General features: G+C 37.2%; 1 protein-coding gene across 2 annotated transcripts; it reads right to left on the reverse strand.

The window, feature by feature from the left end:
* Positions 1-199: 199 nt before the first annotated feature.
* snx17 (sorting nexin 17) lies at positions 200-22736 on the reverse strand. 2 transcript variants are annotated; one of them, XM_032585561.1, is made up of 16 exons: positions 22409-22736; positions 21946-22197; positions 17246-17320; positions 15595-15712; positions 13610-13674; positions 11667-11777; positions 10722-10812; positions 10081-10168; positions 7261-7330; positions 6015-6107; positions 5602-5805; positions 3052-3180; positions 2605-2682; positions 2259-2333; positions 2125-2166; positions 200-2000 (listed from the first exon to the last, which is right to left on the reverse strand). In XM_032585561.1, exons 2-16 carry the CDS (start codon positions 22003-22005, stop codon positions 1881-1883), a joined length of 1419 nt encoding a protein of 472 aa, XP_032441452.1. In that variant the 5' UTR covers positions 22006-22197; positions 22409-22736; the 3' UTR covers positions 200-1880. The 2 variants fall into 2 exon arrangements, with proteins under 2 accessions (XP_032441452.1, XP_032441451.1); XM_032585560.1 differs by having other exon boundaries at positions 21946-22736.
* Positions 22737-23714: the final 978 nt, after the last annotated feature.

The raw sequence follows: 23714 nt of genomic DNA on the forward strand, positions 1-23714 counted from the left end.
TTTTTTCAGATTATCTTTCTCATATTGTTTTAACATAGTGAGTTTTAATATGTTAAAAAAAATGTTTACTAAAGCTACATACTGCAGTTTTAAGTATGAACCACAAGGGTAAAATCCAAAATAAATTGTTCAAAGAACTGGTTTCTTTCCACTAGTTTTGGCATGACTGCTAGGTAAAAATGATGTAAAACAAGTCACACGGTCAGCAAATCTTTTGAGTTTATTTTAGCATCTGATGATTATTCATGAATTTTGACATTTATGTTGAAATTACGCTGATGAAAAAAAGAAAACACTTTTCAGATTTGGCACGTACACATTTACCAACAATCAGGATCTTGCAGCGCTGTGAACTCTGAAGTGACAGGAAAAGAAGAAAATAAAAAAATGACCTTTGTTGATATTGACCTATCTATAAAAAAACAGAGGGAGTAAAAAGAATGAAAGCAGCCAAAGGATGAAAACATTTGCATCATTTGTCATTCCAGTTACCAGTAAGAGTAAAGCTGTTGATCCGTTGGCACTGATTTACATTTAATGGCCTCATAACTCACCGAGACAACAGCGGCGACATGATACTTTGTTGTTTTGTTTTTTTTAAACAGTGAGATATGTTCAATTTGTTGCCTACTCTGTAGAAACTTTGTTCATTACAGCAACTCTGATTACATTAGCCACTTCGAAGCACCATTCTTTTTAATTAAAACATTCAACATGATTGAAACAACCAACAAATCACAATAATTCAGAGAACATTCCCCTCAGGATCATTTGTCAGAACAGAACAAGACAGAAAAATCACGATAAATTTGTAAACACTTGATTTAAACCAAAACGTCCCCCAAACATCATGTAAACATGATCAACGTTGGTCCATGTAGGCTTTGTTTCATACAGCTTAGATTATATTTAAGCTATTTGATTACAATAAGCAATGATACAGATATTAGTACATATTCAGAATGCTTACTTGCAAGTACAGAATATAAAAAGTGACATTATCATAATTTGTTTTTTTATTTTTGTGCAAAATGCTTTAGTAAACTATAATTTGGCATTAATGAGAAACCTTAAAAAACCTTTAAAAAAAAAAAGAAAATGGATTTTCATGTTTTTACTGTCGCGCTCGAGCCTCAGCTCAAAAAATCAGCTCAACTATTTTTAATACTGTGCAAAATGATGGGCTTGGCAAATGCAAGCAGCTCCACCAATTCGAATAACCTTCCATCAAGTTTCTTCTTGTTTGAAATGTTTGCTCTCAACCTACGGTGAGTGACAAGTTAAGGCATCGGACTGCTTCTGAAGGCAGGAGAAGTGACACCTCTTCTAACTGGACTTTTTTCTTTTTTTCTAACTTGGAACAAGAGTAGCAGGAAACGTTTTAGAAGCATGGTTTGAAAAGCCAAACACTGATCTATATGGCGAACCAGCTGGTCTAGATTTTCTGTAGTTGTGAGATATATTTTAACACATTTGCTGGATCACTGCAAGCACTATATTTTTTTCCCCCCCTGTTCTGGGATATAATCACTAGTGGCAGGTCTGCACATTACACGAACAAACAAACATTTGGCTCTGGTTGGAGATGGAACATGCAGCCACTTGAAAGGTTTTCCTCATGTAAAAATCAATATGACTTAAAAAGTCTTAATGGAATGATTATAAGAAAACTAATCGGGGCGAGCCTTTTAGAGTCTAAAAGAGCAAATGGTGGTGAAAGAGTAAATGGAAGCTTTAAGGCAGCAAGTTCTCTTGGAAGAAGCTACAATCTTGCAGACGTGGATGCCTTGTGTGGATCGCTCGGCTCAGTTCAGCTCGTGATCTTTGTTGCTTTAGTCGTTACTGGTGAAGTGAAGAAGGGAAGCAGGGCAATTTGCGCGTTACAGGTCGTCATCGCCAATTCCCTCGAAGGCGTAGTTGCCGTGAAAGTCGTCGCCGCTGATATCATTTGCAGAGTTGGATGCGCTGATCCCTCTGAGAGACACCGAATTCAGCTTGGTCTGAAAAAATAAAAAATAAAAATGAGTGGTTGAAACTTTAAGGGATAAAAAAATAAAATAAAATAAATCAAACATTCTTTAGTTTGATGTCAACAGACCAGAAAGAGGACAGAGTAATACTCACTGACAGCTTGACAATTTGTTCTCGGCTCGGATCAGGGGAGTCCTGTGACCCCAAAAAAATAAGTCAAAGTGAAAAATTATTACACCCGTCATCTCGATCATCAAAGACAATCAGCCTGCTATTCCATTACTCACCAGTAGAGGGGGAGATTTCACAGCTTGCTGACTGTCAGACCGATGGATGGAGCCATTGTGTCGCCTTCTCAGCATCTGGAAAGAGAAAAGAGAGAAAAAAATACTCAAAATTATAGGAAAATGTATTTAATGTTGGAAAATTATTTACTAATTAAAATGTTTGATGCTTAAATAATCATACAAAATAATTTACAGTCATCAATTGAAAAAACATGATTTAAGTAAATAATTTAATGCTAAATAATTAACCCCAATAGTAAATGCAGTTTAATGAAAATAAATCCAAATTAATTTTACACAACAGAGAGGACGTGAAATGTATTTATGCATTTTTATTAACGCAAACCTTCTTTATACTGCCACCTGACTTCTTCACCATCAACTCATCCACCATAGACTGAAGGCAAGTGCTCATCATGATTGCCTGGAATCACAAGTACAAAGCCAATTTTATTAACAGAATAAATATAAAAAGGTACAGCAGTGGGAGTCATGACTCAGTCTAATATATCTAATTACAGGAACTCAAGGCTAACATGCCAAAGTAATAGCTTTTGTGCCTTGAAGAAATCGTTCAGCTTCTCACACAGGCTTCGCCTTTTGAGCAATTTCTTTATGCGAGAGCCGAGAACACAAAAGTTCCTACAAGAGATCTTCCCTGTCAACAGTCATCACCATCTACAATAACTCTTTGAAGAATCTGAATTATCATGAGTTACAACAACATTTAATTTCCCTTTGGGATCAACAAAATATTTTTTAATTTGATTTGAGCTGACCAGGCTCCACCTACCTGCTGGCTGGTGATGGTGACCCACTGGAGGCGATCCTTGCTCATTAGATACTCAAAGGCGAGCTCCAGCTTCACCTCACATTTTGTCGAGTTGCAGGGATTAGTCGTACCATTTGATACAGGGACTTGCTGCAGTTAAAATAAAGAAGAACAGAACAGAACACCCCAATCTTATTTTGAGTTTATTTGTTAAAAATACAATCCAGAACACAAGCACAACCTGGAATGCAAGAGTTACTCTTGAGACACCTTGTCTACATGTTTTCATCTACAATGTCGTTTTTCAAATGAAATCAAAACTGTCTTTTTCTAAAGATCCCTGAAATCAACACTTCAAGAAGCTGAGCTCCTCACTAAGAGCATTTCCTCTGAGGAATGCTAATCAGACTCACAAAAACACAACACCCAGAAGGAAAAACAAATGCACCAACACGCACGGCGTTTACAGGTAACCTGAGATGCTGGAGATATTTTGTTGGACAGGAAAGGGCTCATTAAAATGACTTTGACCTCTCAGAGTGAGCGGAGGAATTAATCACCCTGCTGGGCAGCGTCGGGACTCTCCGTCTGTAATCAACCAGGCCAAGAGGCTTTTTAATTTTATGTGCTGCCATGTGTCGAGATCCGTGAGCAAATTTGTTACAAAATCTAAATACCATTTCTGATACGCAACTGCTTGCATATTAATGCAATACAAAAGTGAACCATCCCCATTTGAACACAGTGCTGCATCTGCAAATGTTGACTAAATTAACAGTGGCAATTTTTGTCAGCGCAATAGAAAGGTAGAAATTTCGACGATTTTATTTGCGCACTATTTGTCATCAAAGAATATTTTTTTACTACAGCTATAACTGAAACCCCTGAAAAGGAGCAGTGACCAGAATTGGTTGATTTTCAGTCAGAAACTCAGATATCTGATTGCTTTTTTTGGTCACAAAAAGCACAATATCAAGACGCTAACAAGTAGCAACTACAACAACAACACTCTTTGGTGTGGATGTTATTACTGAGTGAAGACTCAAAGTCTAAAGCCATTTTTAGTACCAGTGAGGTGAATGTAAATGAGGTAAGAGGAAGCATGCAGATCTAAGAAGCTATTTAAAAATGAAATGGTGAATCGTTTCCACAGAGGAATGTCTGCTGATCACTCAGCCTGTTACTTCAGGTAGCGTGATGCTTTACAGCATAGCTGCTCTATTTTTTAGCTTTTAACCCCTATCGAAGAAATGCCAGCCACCTTTTGGAAATCTAGTTCAAAGTAAGAATGTACATCCTCTAAAAGTCCTCAAGTTCTATTAAGGTCAGTGTCTAAAAACAATTATTTCCCCATGTTTTCCATTTTAAATAATCTCAACAATCAAAGCCCCTGCTGTCAGCCTGTCCTAACACCTGTTGAGTTGGTTATTGACTCAGAACCATCCAGTTGGTTATTGCCAATTAACTGGTGGATCTGTCAAATTGGGTCCTTTGATATTTTTACGTGCTCCAATTTTAGGTGACTGTTGGTACAACGCCTCAAAAACAAACAAAAAAAAGTATTTTATTCTTTGCTAGTTTCGGTTCCATCTGAATAAAAACATTCAGCTGGTCCTCCGTTCTTCTCTCTTTAGAGACAGTCAGGCAGAGTTTCGTCTATAATCTGCAGTGTTTGTGTCACGCTCATTCATCTCTACTTCTGTACACAGAAAAAACATCAGAAAACTCTGTACAAGACCCCTATTTAGATCCAGATTCTGTCTGCAGCCCACCATTTGAGGAGTTCTGCTACAGGGAACACACACAAACCACTGTTCCCAGTTAGTACTGCTAATTAATTGTGCCTACTGCTAAATAAGATACAGAGAACAGTTTAGGATGTCTGTAATCAGAGAGTCTGTGTTTAACGAGTAAAAATCCTCTTTTAAAGCGACTGCTCTCTTTTAAACACAGGGTGTGATGTTGCCTCTGCGTCTAATGTCAATACTGACGGCTCAAAGAAGGGAGCCAAGAAAGATATTTTCCATACCAAATCTAGAAATATCGATCTGTTTATCTAGAGATATTTAGACCATAAAGGATTCCTCAAATGTCTAGACATAACAAAATCAGGTGGTTTGGGGAATAAACTAACCACTTCATAACTCTTCATGAATGAGAAATTGCTTCCATGGAGAAGTTTGACTGCACAGAAAGTCAATATTTAACCGGATGCAGGTGTGCACATGTTTTTCTTCAAAGATGAAGAAAAGATTTCATGACTAGGGAGGATTTATCTGCAGACTCCAAACCCCTGGTGGGCCTCAAAACCAGAAAGGTCAGGTTGCATTTTGGGGAAAAAAGGAAAGAACAAGAAGGAAGAAAAAAACAGGAGACTGAGGTTTAAAAGATAGTTACGATTTGGCTGTGCTTGCCTAAATTGCAAAATTTCAATATAAAAAAAGTAAAAATAAACAAATTAATCATGAAACTTGGCACTTCAAAGAAGCAGCAGCTGCTAAATGTAAAATAAAGGAAAAAAAAACAAAACAGAAATTCTCAGTGGATTTCACAAACACAGGTTTCACTTACAGACGACGTGACTCGCCAGCACCTCATGCGCGTGACCTTGAAGCTTCCCTCCTTCATCTGCTCATTGGGCAGCTTAACATGGAAATTGAGCTCATTGTTGCCGGCGCTGACAATGACTTGGCAGCCCTTCTCGGGAAAGTCTGTGATGCATGGGTCAAACTTTAAGTAGCCGTAATATTTCAGGGTCTGGCCAAGATGGATGAACTTAAGGAAAAACAAACAAACAAAAAAAAATTTGAAACAATTAAATAGGCAAAATAACTCAATATTGGGAAAACCTGGGTGAAATGCAAACCAGCATCCACCAAAGGCAGCTTTGTCCTCAACAGATTTACAGTTGGACAACGTTTTTTGAGTGTCAGCTGGACTCAGGTGACATTTCAGTGAAAAATAATTTAAACAGAAGTCCTTACTTCCTTCTTGGAGCCTTTCTCTTGCAGTGATTTTAGCTGCCTGTGCTGGTCTTTGTTGACGAGAATCCAGCCTCGCTCGATGTCAGACAATGTCTGGGGAAGCAAGAGGAGGAAGATAAAGTCCACTGAACAGAATAAATCAGACTGACCTTACTATCGCACTGGAAGAATTGTAAACTGAACTGTTCAGGCGGGAAAATCTCCACAAAATATGAACAAATTCTTACATACAAAAGAAACCTTTGTCAACTTGACTTCTTTCTTAAAATTGTAAATCAGCACAAGAGTTTATTACAATACATAAAGGTACTCTGGACTAAACAGGTTAAAACAAAAACACAAGGATTTCAAGGTGCTACACAGAAGCACCTTCTGCAACACGTCAAGCTGATGTCAAGCTTGGCAAATGAAGGGACACAGCAGATGAAGAAAAGCAGTTTTCCACCCAAGGCCAAAACTGTTTAATTGTTTTTTTCCCCTCCATTTGGTTCTGGGAGCTGGCAGGCATGCAGTAGATTAAAAAGCAACAGATGCTAGATGGAAACACAATCAGGTCTTATCTAGGTTTGTTTTCTGTGTGCTAAAATAAGAACATTTGCATGATAAAGTTTCATACTTTTCCAGACTGAAATTTCCTGAATTATTGATGTTTTTTCCCCAAGAAACCTCTACCAATGTTGATTACTGCAGAACATGCGAAAACCAACAGACTGCAGGGAAGTAGCTAAACAGACTGACAGACTGTGTAGATAGATGAAATCATCATTTTAAGAAAACACCTTACGTCTTATACGAGTTTGTGGCTTAGAGCTCACAAGGTTTTCGCTTTTTTCTATGAGCCAAGATCTATTCACAAAACTTTAAGGTGTTTGAGTAACAGCGCATCTGCCCCACTTAGCCATTAAAACAAAAGCACCTTTGAGTAAAGAGATAAACTCAAGCTATAAAGTGATTGATGAAGGAAAAAAATATAGACATCATGGTAACTATGTGCGGTTTTATTTTTTATACAACACCAACAAAGAAGAACACTTATTTTAGGAAAGATACATTTTGTCATCCAGGCAGCAGGAAATGAGTAAAGTCTGGAAAGAAATCTTTTTTTTTTCCCTATGACATTATGCTCTTTTTTTTATATTTATCCAGACATCATTCCAGGCACTGGTGGAGCCCTGTGTTTTGCAAACAAAGCTTGGAGCCGGGCAGAAAATAGTAGCGTATTCAGAAAACTTATGAAGGTTCTCACCTGGGCGTAAAGCAAATTCAATCCAACTCTGTTGTCCATTACATCACCATCATACGCCATATCCCAGTAGCTGATGAAAGACATTTTTAAAAGAATAACAGTTTACCATAGAGAAAAACTTAAACCATCAACAACAATTACAGCTCATATTTTTTTATTTTAAAGGATTAATTGGCTCTTGTGGCCTTTATTTGATAGTGAATTGACAGGAAAAAGGGCAATGAGAGAAGGGGAAGACATGCGGCAAAGGTCGCCAGGCCGGGAATCGAACCTGCGACAGTGCCGTCGAGGACTAAGGCCTCCATTTGTGGGTTGTGCTTAACCCCTGCGCCACCACAGCACATCCCACAGCTCATATTTTTAAGAGGGAAAAAAAAATCACCAAAAGAGAAGATAAATGGTTCAATTTGGACACTGATGTGCTTCAAAGGGATTTAAGCAGATTGAGATACTTACAAATTAATACTTGTAAGAAAAAGACACAAACAAACTCTGTTTAAAGACAGATCAAATGTTGATGCAAATAGATATGATATACAATAATAAAAAATTAACCGATTATGGATTTGATGTTTTCCTCTGAAAACATCAAAATCACTTCTGGAATGGCTTTTCTGTGACAGATAAACGTCACGCGCTTGATTATTAGATACTTTTGTAGCCTGCCTTCCTTCTGACATTTTTTGGCAATCCTAGAAAAAAATAATAATTAAATGGGGTCTGGAAGAAAGGGAAAAAAAAAAAACGATAAAAAAATCATACTTAAGTTGACCATATGAAAGAAGCAAAGACGTTTGAGCAAAGATGTGACAGCATCAGAAATTTGATAGAAAAAAAAGAAGAGCAGAACAGAGTGAAAAAGAGGAGAGCAGTAAAGGACTGCTGTAGTTTTAGTTGCTATTAAGTCTTTATTTTTATAACCATAAACATAAAAACAGTGTTTTGTAGACAAATCCTTTTCATTTTTATTATTTAGTGAAGAGAACTTTCTGATCCGTTTTAACCTCAGCCTATTCTGTAATCTCATATAGAGGGGTCTGTTTATCCTCCTCCTCAACTTGTTAGTTCTACATTCATTCTTCCCTCGCTGAAACTAGGTCAGCAGGACTGAGACTTTACTTCAGGGAAAAAGAAGGTAAACATCCTGTGTACCTCCAGAGTCCACAGGAGGCCTGGTAACCACAGAATAAACTCCCAAGGAAGTTAAAATAATATGTTGTGTTGACAAAGGGAGAAGTCAGACTTCGGACTGTACAGAGAAATGTGGATTTGTTCCAACCCAGGGATGTTTGCTCATGTTTTTGTACTTTTATAATATGCAGCATAAGGCATAGCGACTAAATATATTCAGACCGGTTGAGGAGTTTCCAGTATGCTAAAGAAAACATGGAGAACCTCTTGTTAAATGCAGTTGGGTTAACACCAAACAGCGCTTTTAATTCTTAGCTATTTCTGTCGCTATTTCCGTCTCCCTCAGACTTTATTTTGTTAATTTTTAAATAATTTTTTTAAGCCTTTTGTGGTAGATTTATTGCTTTAATTAGTTGAAGGAATCCATTTTGATCAATTTTACCTGCTTGTCTACAGCTCTTAGTTAGAATACGGCTAATGGGCCATCTAGAATACTTCAGTATGCAGGAGACATTACAATTTTAAGTTGCCCAATTAATCTTGTGGTTATCAAATGAGTCAATGCCAAGCACTTTGTATGTTTTTTTTTTTATTATTTATTTTATTTTTATTTTTACATCTGTACGCTGTTCCCGATTTTCATCAAATAGTGCTGTACAATTCTGGTAAAAGTTTGTTGTTTAGTCTGTCCAAAATAAACTGTTCCAGAAGAGTTTTTTTTAATTGTACCTTTCGAAACCTAATCATGTTGAATTTAAACAGAGAGTCTTTCTACTGGCTACCCTTCCTATGAACTATACTGTTTATTCTTCATATTGTCATGAATTTGAACTCTGGTTGTGTTAGAGATAAAGGTCAACTCATTACATTTTGGAGCATGTAGGAAACAGTCTAACTTCATGGTAAAATATACTTGCACTTTCATTTTTAAGTAATAATTCACATGGTTGAAAAATGAACATCACCTAACCTCCACTCACAAGATGAAGAACAGCAGAAGTTCTTTCCTGGTTTTACAGATGACATGTTTCCTCTTTTGTTGTGAGACACTCGGCCAGACCAAGTGTCTAAATTTCCATTATTGTAATAATTTTAAATAGAATTATTAAGTGATTCCAATTGCAATTCATAGTGAACATATAAAGGGTGGCATGAGTCTCTAGATATCACTACCTCCCATTCTCTGTGCAGAAGAATGTGAATGTTTTTTATGCACATTTAAGCCTTATTTGTGATTTTAAAAAAGTGTCAATTCAACAGGAAAGAGTTACGCAATTAGATCAAGCGGCCAAGACAGACTTTGTTGGAGCAACTGCATACTGAACAGAAAGAGGAAGCCTGCAACTCGGAACAAAAGGTCATCTCATGTCACTGTGTTATCTTTACTTCTTTTAGGTCTACCATGAAAACCACTCTCTTTCCACCATTTATAAATATTGCCCAGTACAGAAAACAAGTCTCTCTTCAAATTATCTGTCGCTTTGAGAACGACTATAATGACAGATTTGCAGCTTGAACTCTCTGGTTCAACACAGAAATGAGTTTACCAATAACAATTTAAAATAACACTTCGATAACACCAAGAAAGAGAAAATACCCTACTTAATTACAGGATTAGACAATCAACTTGGAGCACAGAGTTTTTCTGAATGACATGATGAAACTCATAAGGGGAACTGGTGCTTTTACCTCTTCCGTAAGATTATGTGATAATCGGAGCTCTGCAGGCTGGTAATCGATACATAAGGCAACTCAAAGTCCTGAAGCTTCCGGACAACTAAGAGAGACACAGGAAAAAAGAAACAGTGAGGAACGAAGGCATCTTTAGTCTCAAGGACAAAAATAATGATGGCACCCATAAACAACCAGGGATGGTGGGACACCATCTGAACAGTTCCCAGCTGGGGAAAACCTGCAAGAATTCAAATGTGTGTCCATTCTGCTGTTTTAATGCTGTGTTTATCCCCACAGGAAGGTGGGGCAGATCCATTTCTCCCTGTTCCACTAGTGTCACCACTTAATAATAAAATCCCCAACATTTCAAATCAGATTTTAGTTTAGGATGTTAGGTCAATTAGCGCGTTTTTAAGGAAGATGCGTACAGAAACTAATCATGGTTTATACTGATGATGGGGAATAAAAATAAAAAATAAAAAAAAAGATATATTTCTTAAATATTTATAGCCAAAACCAAGCAGATAAAATTAGCACCAGAAATATTTCATTTTAAACACAAGGTAGATTTATACAGATTTCCAGGAACTTCACTATCTTTTAACCTAGGACAAGGCAAAATAAAGCATAAATGGGATAACTGAAATGTAACTCACATGTTAAGTTTCCATCTGCCCCTTCTCGTACCAAGAAGAGACTAAAATATCCCACGAGGTCATCTGGAAGGTCGAGCTTTACTGCAGCAGCCTGATGAAACATTAAACAGGTGAAACTTCGTTTAAAACTAAAAATTTAGATTATAAACAATTTCATATCGTTCATAAGTGAAATTTTAAAAAGCCACCATTTCTAAACCATGATGTGAGTATTTTTGCCTGATATGCAATACAGATGTACAAAGTTATTCTAATGTGTTATTGTTTTAAAACTGTAGAAACATTCAATTCATGCTTAGTTTTGGTACAACATGTACAACTTTGTTCTATTGAGTCATACTCATGTAAGCAGAGGTTAACTGTGGTTAAGCTTTTATAAAAATAATAATAATAATAATCAGAGGGCAAAATCCACAAGCTCCCCAGAGGTGAAACAGAAATGACCTATTGGAACATTTATGTGCCAATGTGTGTTTTTAAGCTCTGAGTTGAAGAAGATTTAACAAAGAAAGCATAATAAGAATATCATGATGTGCCGTAGACTTCAGGGAGGAGGATTAATACAAAAAGGATGTAAAGATGAGGTGTGTCTGTATTATTTGTCATGGTTTGTTTGCTGAATTGAGTTTCTGGTTCATCTATGAATTTTAGTGATTTTGGCTCAGGCACATTGATTGATTGATTGATTGATTGATTCGTGCTTAGAGCGCACTGGGAGTCTACAGCATTTTTCTCTGAAAAATGGCCAAATACATGTAAAAGATCTGACACGAAGGGATCAAATTCCTGCAGACGAGGACACAAGAATAGAGGTAAAGCAGAATAAAACTGTTATCATCCCCAGATGACGCTTCGTTCATCAAGACGACTGCCCCTTTCCTTTAAATTCATTCCAGACACAGATGTAGCATAAGAAGAGTGCATTAAATTACGTTCTCCACTTACATCGAGAACGTCCTCTGTCTGATCCGAAGTCAGGATGTTGATCGTAACCTTCTGACTGTTAGACAGGCAGATGTCTAGAGCCGCATCTTCTGTGGGAATCTGCTGCGTCTCCTGTGGGAGCAACACAAAACAATCCAGGCGTTAATTCAGCTCCATGGGTTGGCTGTGTGTTTACATTCCAGTCTTTCACAAGTAAAACCACACTGAGCCAAATACATGAAACACACTGCAGGCTGATAAACAGCCATTAGAGTTGGAAAGTAAGAACTTTCACTTCCCGGGTAACTACAATTCTCCACATCTACTACCGTTGATTTCTGTGTTTATTAGGAACAAGAAGTTAAAAAGCTCTGGGACATAAAAATATTCTACATCCTTCAGCAGCAGTTATTAAAAAACTTAGGTCAATGTATGCTGTATATATCTGAGTCTGTATGTGAACTATTAAAAACTCACAACAACCCTGAAGTTGTGTACATATTGATATCATTTTAAAATGTCATCTAGGGTTAAAACGATTAATTGGATTAATTGTGATTAATCAATTGTTGAAATAACTGTCAACTAATTTAGTAATCAATTAATCATTAACTGGAGTATTCAGACTCCAAAAAGCCACTTGCTGTAATAACAACATACTCAGTAGAAATTAAGCCAAAAAAAACAAAAAACCTTTAATATGTTCTATACAGAACTCCTCAAATGACAGAGTTTTAGCTTCGCCTGGGTCAAATTCTGAAGAAATAAAATCTCATATTAGGCACCTTTTGCTATACATTTATTAAATTGGGTAATCAAAAAATAAATTAAATAAATAAATTAATAAATTAACAGATCAGCCCTACACTGGGTTGATGTTCAGAAAACAAAAAAGGCTGAGCTTTTTACATGTTGATATTACAAGCATATTCTTAAGCTGCAGATACATCATTTGCTACAAATATTCAAGCATTAACTAAAGGAATGCTGCTATTGCATTTTAGGCAAGAAATAAATATTTTTTTAAATCCAATTAATCAATTGTCAATATAAATCAAAATAATAATCAATTACTTAAATAATCACTGCTATCAGTGCTGAAATCATCACAGTGCGGAGCTGAAGATGGGCTATGTCTTGGAGAAATCAATAAAACATTAACACACATGACAGGACTATGTGAGCTTCTGACTGTCCCTGAAGTAGATATTAAAGACGACAGCTCCTGCTTCTTCAGTCCTCAGGCGGTCTCTCATCACCTCCTCTCGATTATCTCTCATCTTGCCTTATCCCTCTGCGGGGAATCTCAGCCCCCCCACCAAAACTGCAGATGAAACGCCTACAGTGGGAGGTCAATCATTTCGTAATCTGCACCTAGAGCCCTCTGTCTGACTGACGATGTGCTCAAACACTTACTACTATGGTTATATAAGAGAAGAGGAGGGCAGACTGGGTGTACGTGGCTTTGGACGAATTAATTTACCCAAGAAGGTGAATCACAGTCTTGCAAATACGCGTCACCCTGAGTGTGCAGCCGTATAACCTTTCATTTGAAATCTGTTTATGCTCTTACGCTCTCAATTCCTTCAGCTCATTTTCAGGAGCTGCACAAAGAGTTTTTTGGCAGACGTCATCGAGGATGAATCATCAGATTCACCCTTTTCAATTTGGCTATGACATACTAGTCCAAAAGGATCCAGCTCCCCCACATTAAACAACTATGGTGACATATTTGCCAAAAGGCAGTTCTCGCTACGATTTCCATGCAAGGCACACGTCATCCGACACATCTTACCCACCGGTTACATTTGAGAAGGTACAGCGACAACAACAGAACAAGACATAATAGTTTCTGCTACTTGAGACGAAAACAAAGGAAAAAAAATATCCATTACTGTTGAGGCAAAATGATGTGGCGTGGCAGAAACAGGATGAGTGTAGTGACAAAAAAAGAAAACACCAACCTGCTGTGCTTTCCTCAAGAAGCTGTTAAAAAGCTCACTGGCTCCCAGCAAAGGATGTTGTCGAACTGCAAAAAGACGACAGAAGACAAAACTCTGATTGCAATTAATGACTAAACCCTTTATTCAGCTTGAGTGATTTCTGTCAGCAACAGAGAAACATGTTTGATTATTCAAGTAATTAGTCAAGTGTGTTTTCAGAACGTTGTCAAAACATGTTTAGGTGGGGCAACTTCCTTTTTTCTTCTTACATCATGATTACCCTCATTGTACCATGTAACTTCATGCTTCTGCTCGATCTCTGTCAATCATTATTGGACATCGGAAAGAAAAGAATAAACTATTTTTTTTATGCTCCATTCCTAAAATAAAAGATTTTAGTAGCAAAAACACTCACGTATTTACTTGCCAAGCTTCTACAATAGTGAGTGTGAGCGTGACGGCCCATTAGCCATTATCCTTCAACAAATTAGTCGAAACATTTGGCAAAATGTGAAAGTTTGGAGCCCTCTGAGTCAGTCAGAAGAGGTTGTGTTTACTGCAGCCAAGTTTCCATAACTATGTAAAAAGCCATGATGTAACCAAGTGGACTTGTGGCCAAGAACACCCTGCGTGTGTGTGTGTGTGCGTGTATGCTCCCAGACTATGAGCAAACACACACTGGAACAACGCTTCGTTGTTCTGCTGTAACTGCCGGTGCTTGAGGATTAAAGTCGCTGCTTTGCTCTGCTGCCAGTTCTGCATCTGTATATGAAGCAAGTTCACCTCAGCCTGTTTAAAGAATCTGGATAATATGCCTGGAATCACACAAATATTTAATTTGGGCTTTGAAGAGAGTCCTTAAACATATCATAGGGAATGTTTATAGAAACAAAATAAACTTGTTGTAAAATACTATGAACATTTGAAATATTTTTAATGACAATCAGATGGATAAAGATAAATAAAGGTAGTTTTAGATCGAAATTAACTTGAAACTTTTTTAAATCTTCACAATAAATGAGGGTCTCCGTTTTTTTTTGTTTTTTTTTAACTCTGACCACATGTGGCGTAGTTTGTTTGTCCAAGCATTTCAAATCACTTGGTACTGAGATCAGTTTGCTCATAAGTAAAATATGAATTTTCACAATAACAAGAAGAATAATTTAAGTTGTGTTGTGTGAATGGTTGGAAAAGAAAAAAATTTACACCACATTTCATCAGCACTACACTTACAATGATATTTATGGTGCTGTACTTTCCATTTTTATTGGCTGCAACAGATATTTTGTGAAAATAAGAGTTTTAGCAGATCAGTTTTAATGTGATACTTCAACGCTTGTTAACTAGGATACAAAGTTACTATTGTGTTCTGACAAGTCACCTAAAATAAGCTCTAGAATGGTTTACTAAATATATCTGATTAATCACATTTCAGTGTGCCGAGATGACTTACAGAAAATGCTCTTCTGCATTATAAATTTAGCTGCAAAACGTCAAAGACTTCTTTGACTTGTGTTTTAGATGCTTTTTGCAGTTTACCCTCGACGTGGTCCAGGGATTTCTGAGTTAGTGCACAGAAGCTCACATGACAAAGACAGAGGAAGCTGGAGCAACTAGTACAGACTCTCCTTTAAAAATGTTCTTGTACAAGATGGAAAGAAAATATTTAAGAAATGTACACAAAATAGGTTCAGATTCTTAAAAATGGACTGATCAACACTTAGTCTCATGGTCTGCTTCAGATTAAGCAAAAGTTACCATCAAACTGGTATCAGGGGTCGACTGATACCAGTTTGATGGTATCAGTCAGAGATCAACCACTTAAAAATCCAATAATCAGTGACTCAATCCTATACATGATTGGATCATAACATTCACAGCAGAGAAATGGAGGTTGCGGTGCAACCAAAATCCAACTAGTAGTGCATTTTTTTTCAGTTTCCACCTTTATATCTTATCTAAAATAAAACTTATTTTCAGTCAGAAATTCTGACAGAATAACTTACCAGCCTGCATATATTTCTCTAGCTGCTCTCGCCTCTGCTCCACCTCAGCAGGGGTCAGAGTGAAGATCTTCTTTGGGGGGAAGGTAGGTACCACATTGCTGCCATATTCCTTTTTTATCTGGGGGTGCAAATCAGAAGTGGTTCAGCTCAGACAGGTCTTAGAAACTGCACTATATAAATGGGCTTTTTATGAATAAACAAGACTAGTTACAGAAATTCTGCCTGAATCTTAGGGAAGTCAGACGGTGACAGAGGCAATCTCGTCAGTTAAAATGATTCAAATTCGTTGCTATAAAAAGATCGATTCAGGCGATTTGAGATGAATCACAGGTTTATTTTAAGATATATTTTTTCAATAAATAGCTGTGAGTTTCCGTGCATACCACGCAAACTCACATCTGGATTCCTGAACGTCTGGCGATTACAAGTTTACTTGGCCTTCCAGCGTCTTGCCTCATTTTCCATTTTCTATCATCTGAAAGCTGTTTCTTTAAAGAGTTCCAAGTCCTAAACTAAAACCTCACAAATGCAGAATCTCACACCAGATGCGGTCTAATTCCAGCCTGTACGTTTCCTCAGGCAAAAGCTGTACATCCCAATTATCCTTTGGACTTAAGTGACATGTTTTAAGACTATAAAAGCACCCAGGTCCTGACTCCCACACATACTGCAGCATGGTGACAGAGGACCGTGGTAAGTGAGTGCAAAAGGAAGGATGGAAATTTATACCTCAATATACCTTAATATCACCTTGTGCTATTTTCAGCTTGACAGAGGAAGCACAAGTTGAATGTACAGTTAAGCTCTGATATCTGCAGAGAAAAATCTCATGAACACCCACCGAAAAAATTTGACCTGCATGAATACAAGCTCATTTAGGATTTATGGAGCTGAACTTGACTGGTTTTCACTGGTTTCCATCTAAATATTTGCACCAAATATTTAGACAGAGAGAAAATCAGTCAGCCAATAAATATTCAGAATTGCTTAACAGTGACGGTAAAGTATGCAGCCTGTATTAGCTTCAGTGTTTTCGGGGTCATGCATTCAACATTAGAAGCCCTTTGGGGTTGATGCTCAGGGAAAATTTGCGCCTGTCTCTTCCACACCCTGTTACCAGGCAACAGCAACTCTCAAACCGGAGGACACAGATTGGAGGATAAAGATTGTAAAGTTTAGGCTTCTTGTCGATTCATTAAATGTTTAGAAATACAAGACTTGGGTACACATGAGTTGATTTTAACAACCAGACTAATTTCTTACAGGCTTTTCTTTCCTGAAGACAATTTGCAGCCAGAAAGACGTTTTCCTGCATAATAATGTTTTCCTGCATAATAATTTTTAACTAATCCATTCAGAGAAAAAAAAAAAAAAACACGTCTCCCCCCTCCCCCAGATTAGGTTCCTTTTCTCAGCAGGTGACATGTAACTAAGGCCAAGTACATTCCTTCCACATCCCCTACGTAATTCTGCCATTGAACAGGCAACAGCTTTCAAGGAGGGAGGAGGGGAAAAAAAGCACAAAGCTTCAAACCAGATTTAGAACAAGAATACAGCATAAAGAAGCAGTAAAGGTCACAGAGTGTGATGGTATTTACGCTGCCAATGTGCCACCTAGGAGGAGGGTGCTTTGTGACAGCAGGAGCCTCACCTGTTCATGGAGGCCGAGGAGTTGGCTGTAGCGTACCCGACAGTGCAGCACGCCGTTGACGTGGATGTTGTAGGCCTGCAGGTGGAAGCGCAGATCCAAATCAAAAGAAAGAGATTAAAACAGAAGAAAGGTTGTGTAAATAATCTCCTAAAAAGCTTTCTAAAAAAGATGAAATTGTAAGCGAAGAATAAAGAGGTTTTTAAAATGTACAATTTCAAAACCGTTCAAATCTTCCATCATAAAGCTAAAATGTTTCTTTAAATGAGATGCCAGAGATAATGTCCTTCTCCGCATTCATGGAGCTCAGGCAATTATTCCCTCAAGGTTATCTTACTGAAAAAATCTCATACAGGTCTGCGTCTACTGCATGACTTTTTTTTTTTTTTTGGCAAAGCGCTGACAAATGTTTCTGCCAAGGAAAACAACATGGTAATTAAGTCGCAACTAGCAAGAATGTGTTCAGGAACTAAATGACATCCTACACCTTAATTTCACCTCTGTCTAACATCTGACTGCGTATATTTACAGAAATGCACATTACAACGTTCCAAAAAAAACCCCGAAACTTTTGTTTTCTTTTTTTTTTATACATTGATATTTAAAATGTTTTCTTTGACAGCAAAGTGTAACCAAAGTTAAATTTCTTGTTTGGATTGACAAACTTTGAGTTTTGTCACCCCTGTTTTTATTGGACCAGCAAGTCAAGTTAAGCATAAAATGATTTCAAGATGTTAAACAAGAAAGACGCACATTTTTATCTGTGTTCCAATAAGCAGGTGTAGCAACGGAAATGCCAAATTATGTGCTTTGGCAGAAGTCCTCACTGAAACCCCTTCCATAAATAAAACACCCGGAAAAGATGATCACTCTCAAAAAGCAAAACAATTCTTAGAAATATCAGCCGCACCCACAGAGGTTACACCAACTCTAACTACAAACTGAGGATTTATCCTCTTCGGATGTGAAGAGACTAACTCTTTCCTTTCCAATTTTGTCTTAATATTAACAGCAGATCACTGCAGCACTGACGGCTTCTTAATGAGCTGGTGCAGGTAAATTTGCATCCAATTATTTTTTATATTACTTTAAAACATTGAATCCACTGAAAGCCTAGGATACAAACCAATACTTGCTTCTAACTACAAACCTAGCTGCTTAGGAATTTGAAGGGGTTTTAAAAAAAACAACAACAAATGGACACAGTATCAAGGCAGGAAGGAAGAATGACCCTGCATTTTTTGAGTACAATAAGCACTTTGGGTAGGTTCAAAGGAAGGGCTGCATGTTTTTCCTTGCACAGATAACCCAATTTTGTATTTTAACTCCATTCCTAAAATTATCTGCCAGCTTGACTTTCTAACTTTAGGCCAAGGAGATCTTCACCTTATAATCATCCTCCTTTGATTTATTATCCCCTGCTGAGGCTTCAGAAATAAATGCTTTGAAAAACCTGGAAAATTAAAAAAAAATAAAAATAAATAAATGATAATAAAAAAATATATATAGCATGAGCAACTTAAAATAGTTGTAAAAGATTTAAATTAAATAATTAAAAATTTCATTGAGCAAAGATGATACCTATATAAAATTTCTCCCCATTATTTGGATTTCTCTGCTACTGAAAAACTGTTTTTTGCAAATCCAAACCTGAACCTTTAGCGTTTCTTTGAATGACTACAAAGCTGTGAATCCTCTGTGACTCATTTTGCCTGTGGCAGCTTTAAATGAACAATGCTGTCAACACACCATACAGTGGCACTTAAGTTTACTTTTTACATATCCTCAGACTTTTTAGGACGCTAACTGTAAAAGCCACGTGAGCAAAGAAAACAAAGGGCACCAGAAAAAAACAGGAAGTGTGAACAAGTGGTCAGTACTTACAGAGAAGCAGCCATAAAAAAAAGTGTGCCTTCTTAGTCTACAAAGCTTAGTGCAAGGTCTGCATATTTTGTGCCCAACTAGTTCCAATGTGCACAGCACATCTTTTAATATTATAATCAAGCAAAGTCCTTTCCCGAAGGCTGGTCACAAGAAGGTCACAATGGCAGTTGCAGGACTGTCAGCTGAAGCTGAACTGCAAATTTTTCCACTGCTGGGCCAGCAGAAATTGTACTGAGTAAGGTAAATACAATACATGAATGACAACACAAAAGGTTCAAAGTGGAAATTTTCAACAGTTTCTATTTGGAAAACAAAATCCATGGAGAAATGCTTGATATTAGATTGAATCCTTTAAAAAAAAAATGCATAAATTACTTCCAGTCTTCAGGAACCAAAGGCAGTGATTGTCAATATGAATAAGCACACTCCAAAAGTCATAAGCTGCAGGTGTTTGACACTGGAACCAGCCAGCATAAGGCCATGTGAACAGCAGTCAAATGCTGCAGCTGACATTTTTAAACCACCTGGAAAGCATAAATACATCTGAGAAACCACGCATCATGAAAACTATTCAGCCTTATAACACTGAATACTTTGAAAGGTTTCTGAATGAATACTGCAAAGCCTCAAAGAGTTCCTGCTTCAACTGTGTTTGAACGGAACTTCCTTTTTTCCTACCCAAGCAGACTCCAGAGCTATCTCAACACTGCTCCTACTTGAACACTACTACAGTAGTCGACGTAGAGCTTTATTTCTCTCAGTGTTTTGTTAAAAGCACAAGAAAAAGCCAATCAAGATGTTTACTCAGAGAATCAGAAGTTACACTTTGAAAAGGCCCAGAAACTGCCTTCCATTAGCAGGACTGTTCACTTAGGAAAATGTTGGACCCATCCAGTGGGAGCAGATTCAGAAGTCAGCGTCAAGACAATACGACTCCCTGCATTGCTCAACCACAATGGACTTTTACAGTGCTTCTTTCAAATTGTTTTAGAAAAATAACCACATAGATCTTTTCTTTAAAAAAAAAGAAACACACTGTTTCTGTTGTGCTATTGAGACTCCTTTGGCTTGGCAAATCTATCAGGAGACTAAATTAAAGCAATGCTGGCTGTGTTTTCTACTAAATAAGGATTTTGACATCATGGTGGCAATCCCAAAATCTTCTCAAAGTGCTTAAAGTGTAATATGACATTTTTGAAAGAACTGATGCTCTGTTGTGGGTAATGAAAAAAACCAGAGGCAGCAAAACTAAACTATTTTTAGGTTGTTTAATGGGCTGAAATCATGTTACTTATAGCTGGTGTTACCACCAGTGAGTCTGCAGTTGCCACATTCCTCCCCCCCTCAAATTATTGGATTTGTGAGACCATAACTGGCTGTGCTGTCTATCAAAAGCAGCTTTTATTTGCTAATGCAGGTTGGAGTTAGCGTAAAAAACCCTTGATCGTTATTGGGCTTAATTCTAGTTAGAACTTGTTTGGCACAACAGAACCTTGTTTAAATTACCCAAATACAAGGTTGGTTTTTTTTAACTTGTCAGTTAATATCTTCAAGTACTTATATGGCAAAAATCCATTAACTGGCTTTGGGGTTGGCATTTATCGTATCATTTATCATTTACCGTGATAAATTTCATGCCATGATAAGAATTTTGATTTGATTTATCATTGTCATGATAATTTCAAATTAATGTTTTGAAGAAAAAAAAACTGTCCATATTATCAGGATTGTGATTTTACAATTTTCTCCACTGCTTGTTCAATGAGTGTATTAATTAATACGAGAATATTAAACACAGTTACTGTGTACTATTAGGACACCATAACATTAATTCCATCCATAAAATGGCCAAAATTACACATAGGCAAACATCATTAGGAGCACATGATAATGGGCATCTGTAAACATCCTTTGAAAAAGTTGTGTCTCATTTAAATCACATACATTTAATCTGGGTGCTCCTGAAGTAAGAGGGAAGAGAGATTTCTGATGCCTTCAAAAAGCAAACTTTACCAGTTTATTGGATTACTAATAGGTTTAAAAAAAGTATTAAAGATGTTTTAAAATCAGCCATCCCGTTGTACAAAAAAAAGAATCTACAGATGAAGGAAATCCAAAACACCATCCAAGCAAAATTAGGTAGAGCAGATTAGATAAAGCATGTTACTTTTGGTAACATGCTACCAAAAGTCTCCAAAACCCCCCAAAATGTCAATAACTGAGCAACTACACTCTTGCTACTGTTGATATCAAGATCCCTTCCTTAGAGAAGAAATGGAAAGAGTTGAATTTTGCTGAAATGTTGAGGGACGGTGACTGTAAATGGGCTGTAAGTACACGAAATCCCTAACATCCCCCACATCTGAAAGTGGAGAAGCTGGTAAATGGCAACAAGAAAAGTCTCACTAAAATAATTTCAACCAAAGAGGGAAAGATTAGTTGCTGGGCATATGGTGTCCAAACGTTTTAGTTAGATAGAAAACATTTTTTATATATATATATTTCTTGATTTACCATCATTTTCTTGATGAGTAAATTGTTACAATTAAGTCACTTTCTTTGCCAGAGATAAAATAACAGTAATCAGTGATGGATTTATAAACATTCAATAGAGGGTGTTCTAATTTCTTTTTGAAGACTCTCTATATATAATGTCTATAGTATGTTGAAGGCAACAAAGAAATTCAAGACAGAAGAAAAATAAACATATGTTCCGTAAATGTTAAAACGTTTGGTGCTCTAACGTTAGCCCGACCTATAGCCAGCTGAAGTAAGCAATAACAGCGTAGTTGGCAAAGCAGGAAAAGTTAAATACTCACCACGTAGCTTGAACCATTCTCACCCGAACGAACCTCCGTTTCGGGTATGGAAAAATGCATTTTAGCTCCAAACACACCCTGCAGTCAGTAGATAAGTCCTTAAACGCCTCCACTGGAGGCTGGGGTGGAAAGCAAGGCACCACAGCTTCCCAACAAAGTCCACTGCGGTGACTCTCTGAAGCCTACGAAGGAGGAGGCGGCTCCAACACAGTCCGTTCGCCGGTTCGGAGGTCCAGAGACGGCGGTACCAAACTAGGGACGAAAGCCTAGCATTTTACTGAGCGGACAGCTGCACATGAATGCTCTAAACTTCTCCCACGTCAGTGTTAAACTTTTCTGTCTGCTGTTCACACAGCAGCCATGTTTGCAAGTGTTGGGTAATTACACCTTTACTGTGCGCATAAAAATGTCTTTTTCATCGCTACACGTTATTGGTTAAAAAAATAAAAATAAAACCACCCACTTTTAAAACCGGAGCTTGAAGGCATTCGGGTATTTCGGCTCATTGGCACACGCAAATGAAGTTTCTGGAGAAAAGGTGCAGTTGGTTCCTGCAGTCCCTCAAGCGTCGCACACACAGCGGATGGTGAACCTTCCCAAATGTGCGACAGTCCCGCTAGTTTTGACTCTGGTGGCTTTCAGAGCTTCTCCGTTTGCTAAATAAAATCTACAATGTTAATATACCGGAGAAATGTAGCAAGAGCCGCTGAAAACGCAGATGTGATGCCTCTACAACCTAGCCACTCCGTCCACAGTCAAGGTATCCACTGCTGGCCCATCAAGAAGCATTGCAACAATCTTTCTGGGCTAAACCATCTCATCCTGGTTTATAGGGGGGTTGCACGAGCGTCAAGATAGTACGTTAAAGTCGCCGCCATATTGTGAGTGACAGTTCTGTTCCACGTACAAAAAGGCATGCTATGACTGTACTGCCTGTCTTGTCGCTTTCCAAGATATTCTTTTCCATATTAGGTACTATCTAAATAACTGGGAAAAAAATGAAATACATCACAAATGATGATTGTACATTAGTTGTTCTGACAACTCATCTTCTGGACATGCATCTCAGAGGTTCTTCCTGGAATCTGCTTTAGCCACTCTGCAAGTTTAGTGGCCACTTACTACTTGCCACCACGGCGTAGATTTTTGCTAATGATTTACTATTAGTGAATTATCGTCAGCCTTCAACACTTTTGAATGTTTTAACATATTTTAGCAAAAATGTGCTAATATGGACAGATACGATACGGAAGAGGATTAGGGCCACTGAAAAAAAAAAAATTATGGCCCAGAAAAAAAAAAAAATCTCTGAATTTTCATGTAAAAAAAAAAAAAAAAAAAAAATTCAGTGTCCCGAAAAAAAAAAAAAAAAAAAAATTCAGTCCCGAAAAAAAAAAATAAAATTTCAGTGTCCAAAAAAAAAAAAAAAGAAAAATTTCAGTGTCCAAAAAAAAAAAAAAAAAACAATTTTCAGTGTCCCGAAAAAAAAAAAAAAAAAAAAAAAAATTCAGTGTCCCAGAAAAAAAAAAAAAAAATTCAGAAACCACAATGACTTTTTGCTAATAAAATGTTACTTTACCCAATACTTTCCTGGTATGGTTTTCAATATGTTGCTTAAGCTCATTTTCCATTTGAGCAGGTCTAAAAGCTATAGTCTAAATGCATTAAAAGACAGTTATCCCTGATAATTACTAAAAATATATAAACTGTTGCATTTGAAGGAAGTCACAAAAACGCTCTAAAAATGTTCTCATGTTTTTTGGAATTTA

Source organism: Xiphophorus hellerii, chromosome 15, assembly GCF_003331165.1.
Source record: "Xiphophorus hellerii strain 12219 chromosome 15, Xiphophorus_hellerii-4.1, whole genome shotgun sequence".
Classification (NCBI taxonomy): domain Eukaryota; kingdom Metazoa; phylum Chordata; class Actinopteri; order Cyprinodontiformes; family Poeciliidae; genus Xiphophorus; species Xiphophorus hellerii.

Coding starts and splice junctions, on each gene's coding strand:
- snx17 (XM_032585561.1), bottom strand. CDS start 22,005: ATGCATTTTTCCATACCCGAAACGGAGGTTCGTTCGGGTGAGAATGGT. Junction 3,181..5,601: donor GCTGGCGAGTCACGTCGTCT/GTAAGTGAAACC, acceptor TTTTAACTGCAG/CAAGTCCCTGTATCAAATGG. Junction 2,683..3,051: donor TCACCATCACCAGCCAGCAG/GTAGGTGGAGCC, acceptor TTGTGATTCCAG/GCAATCATGATGAGCACTTG.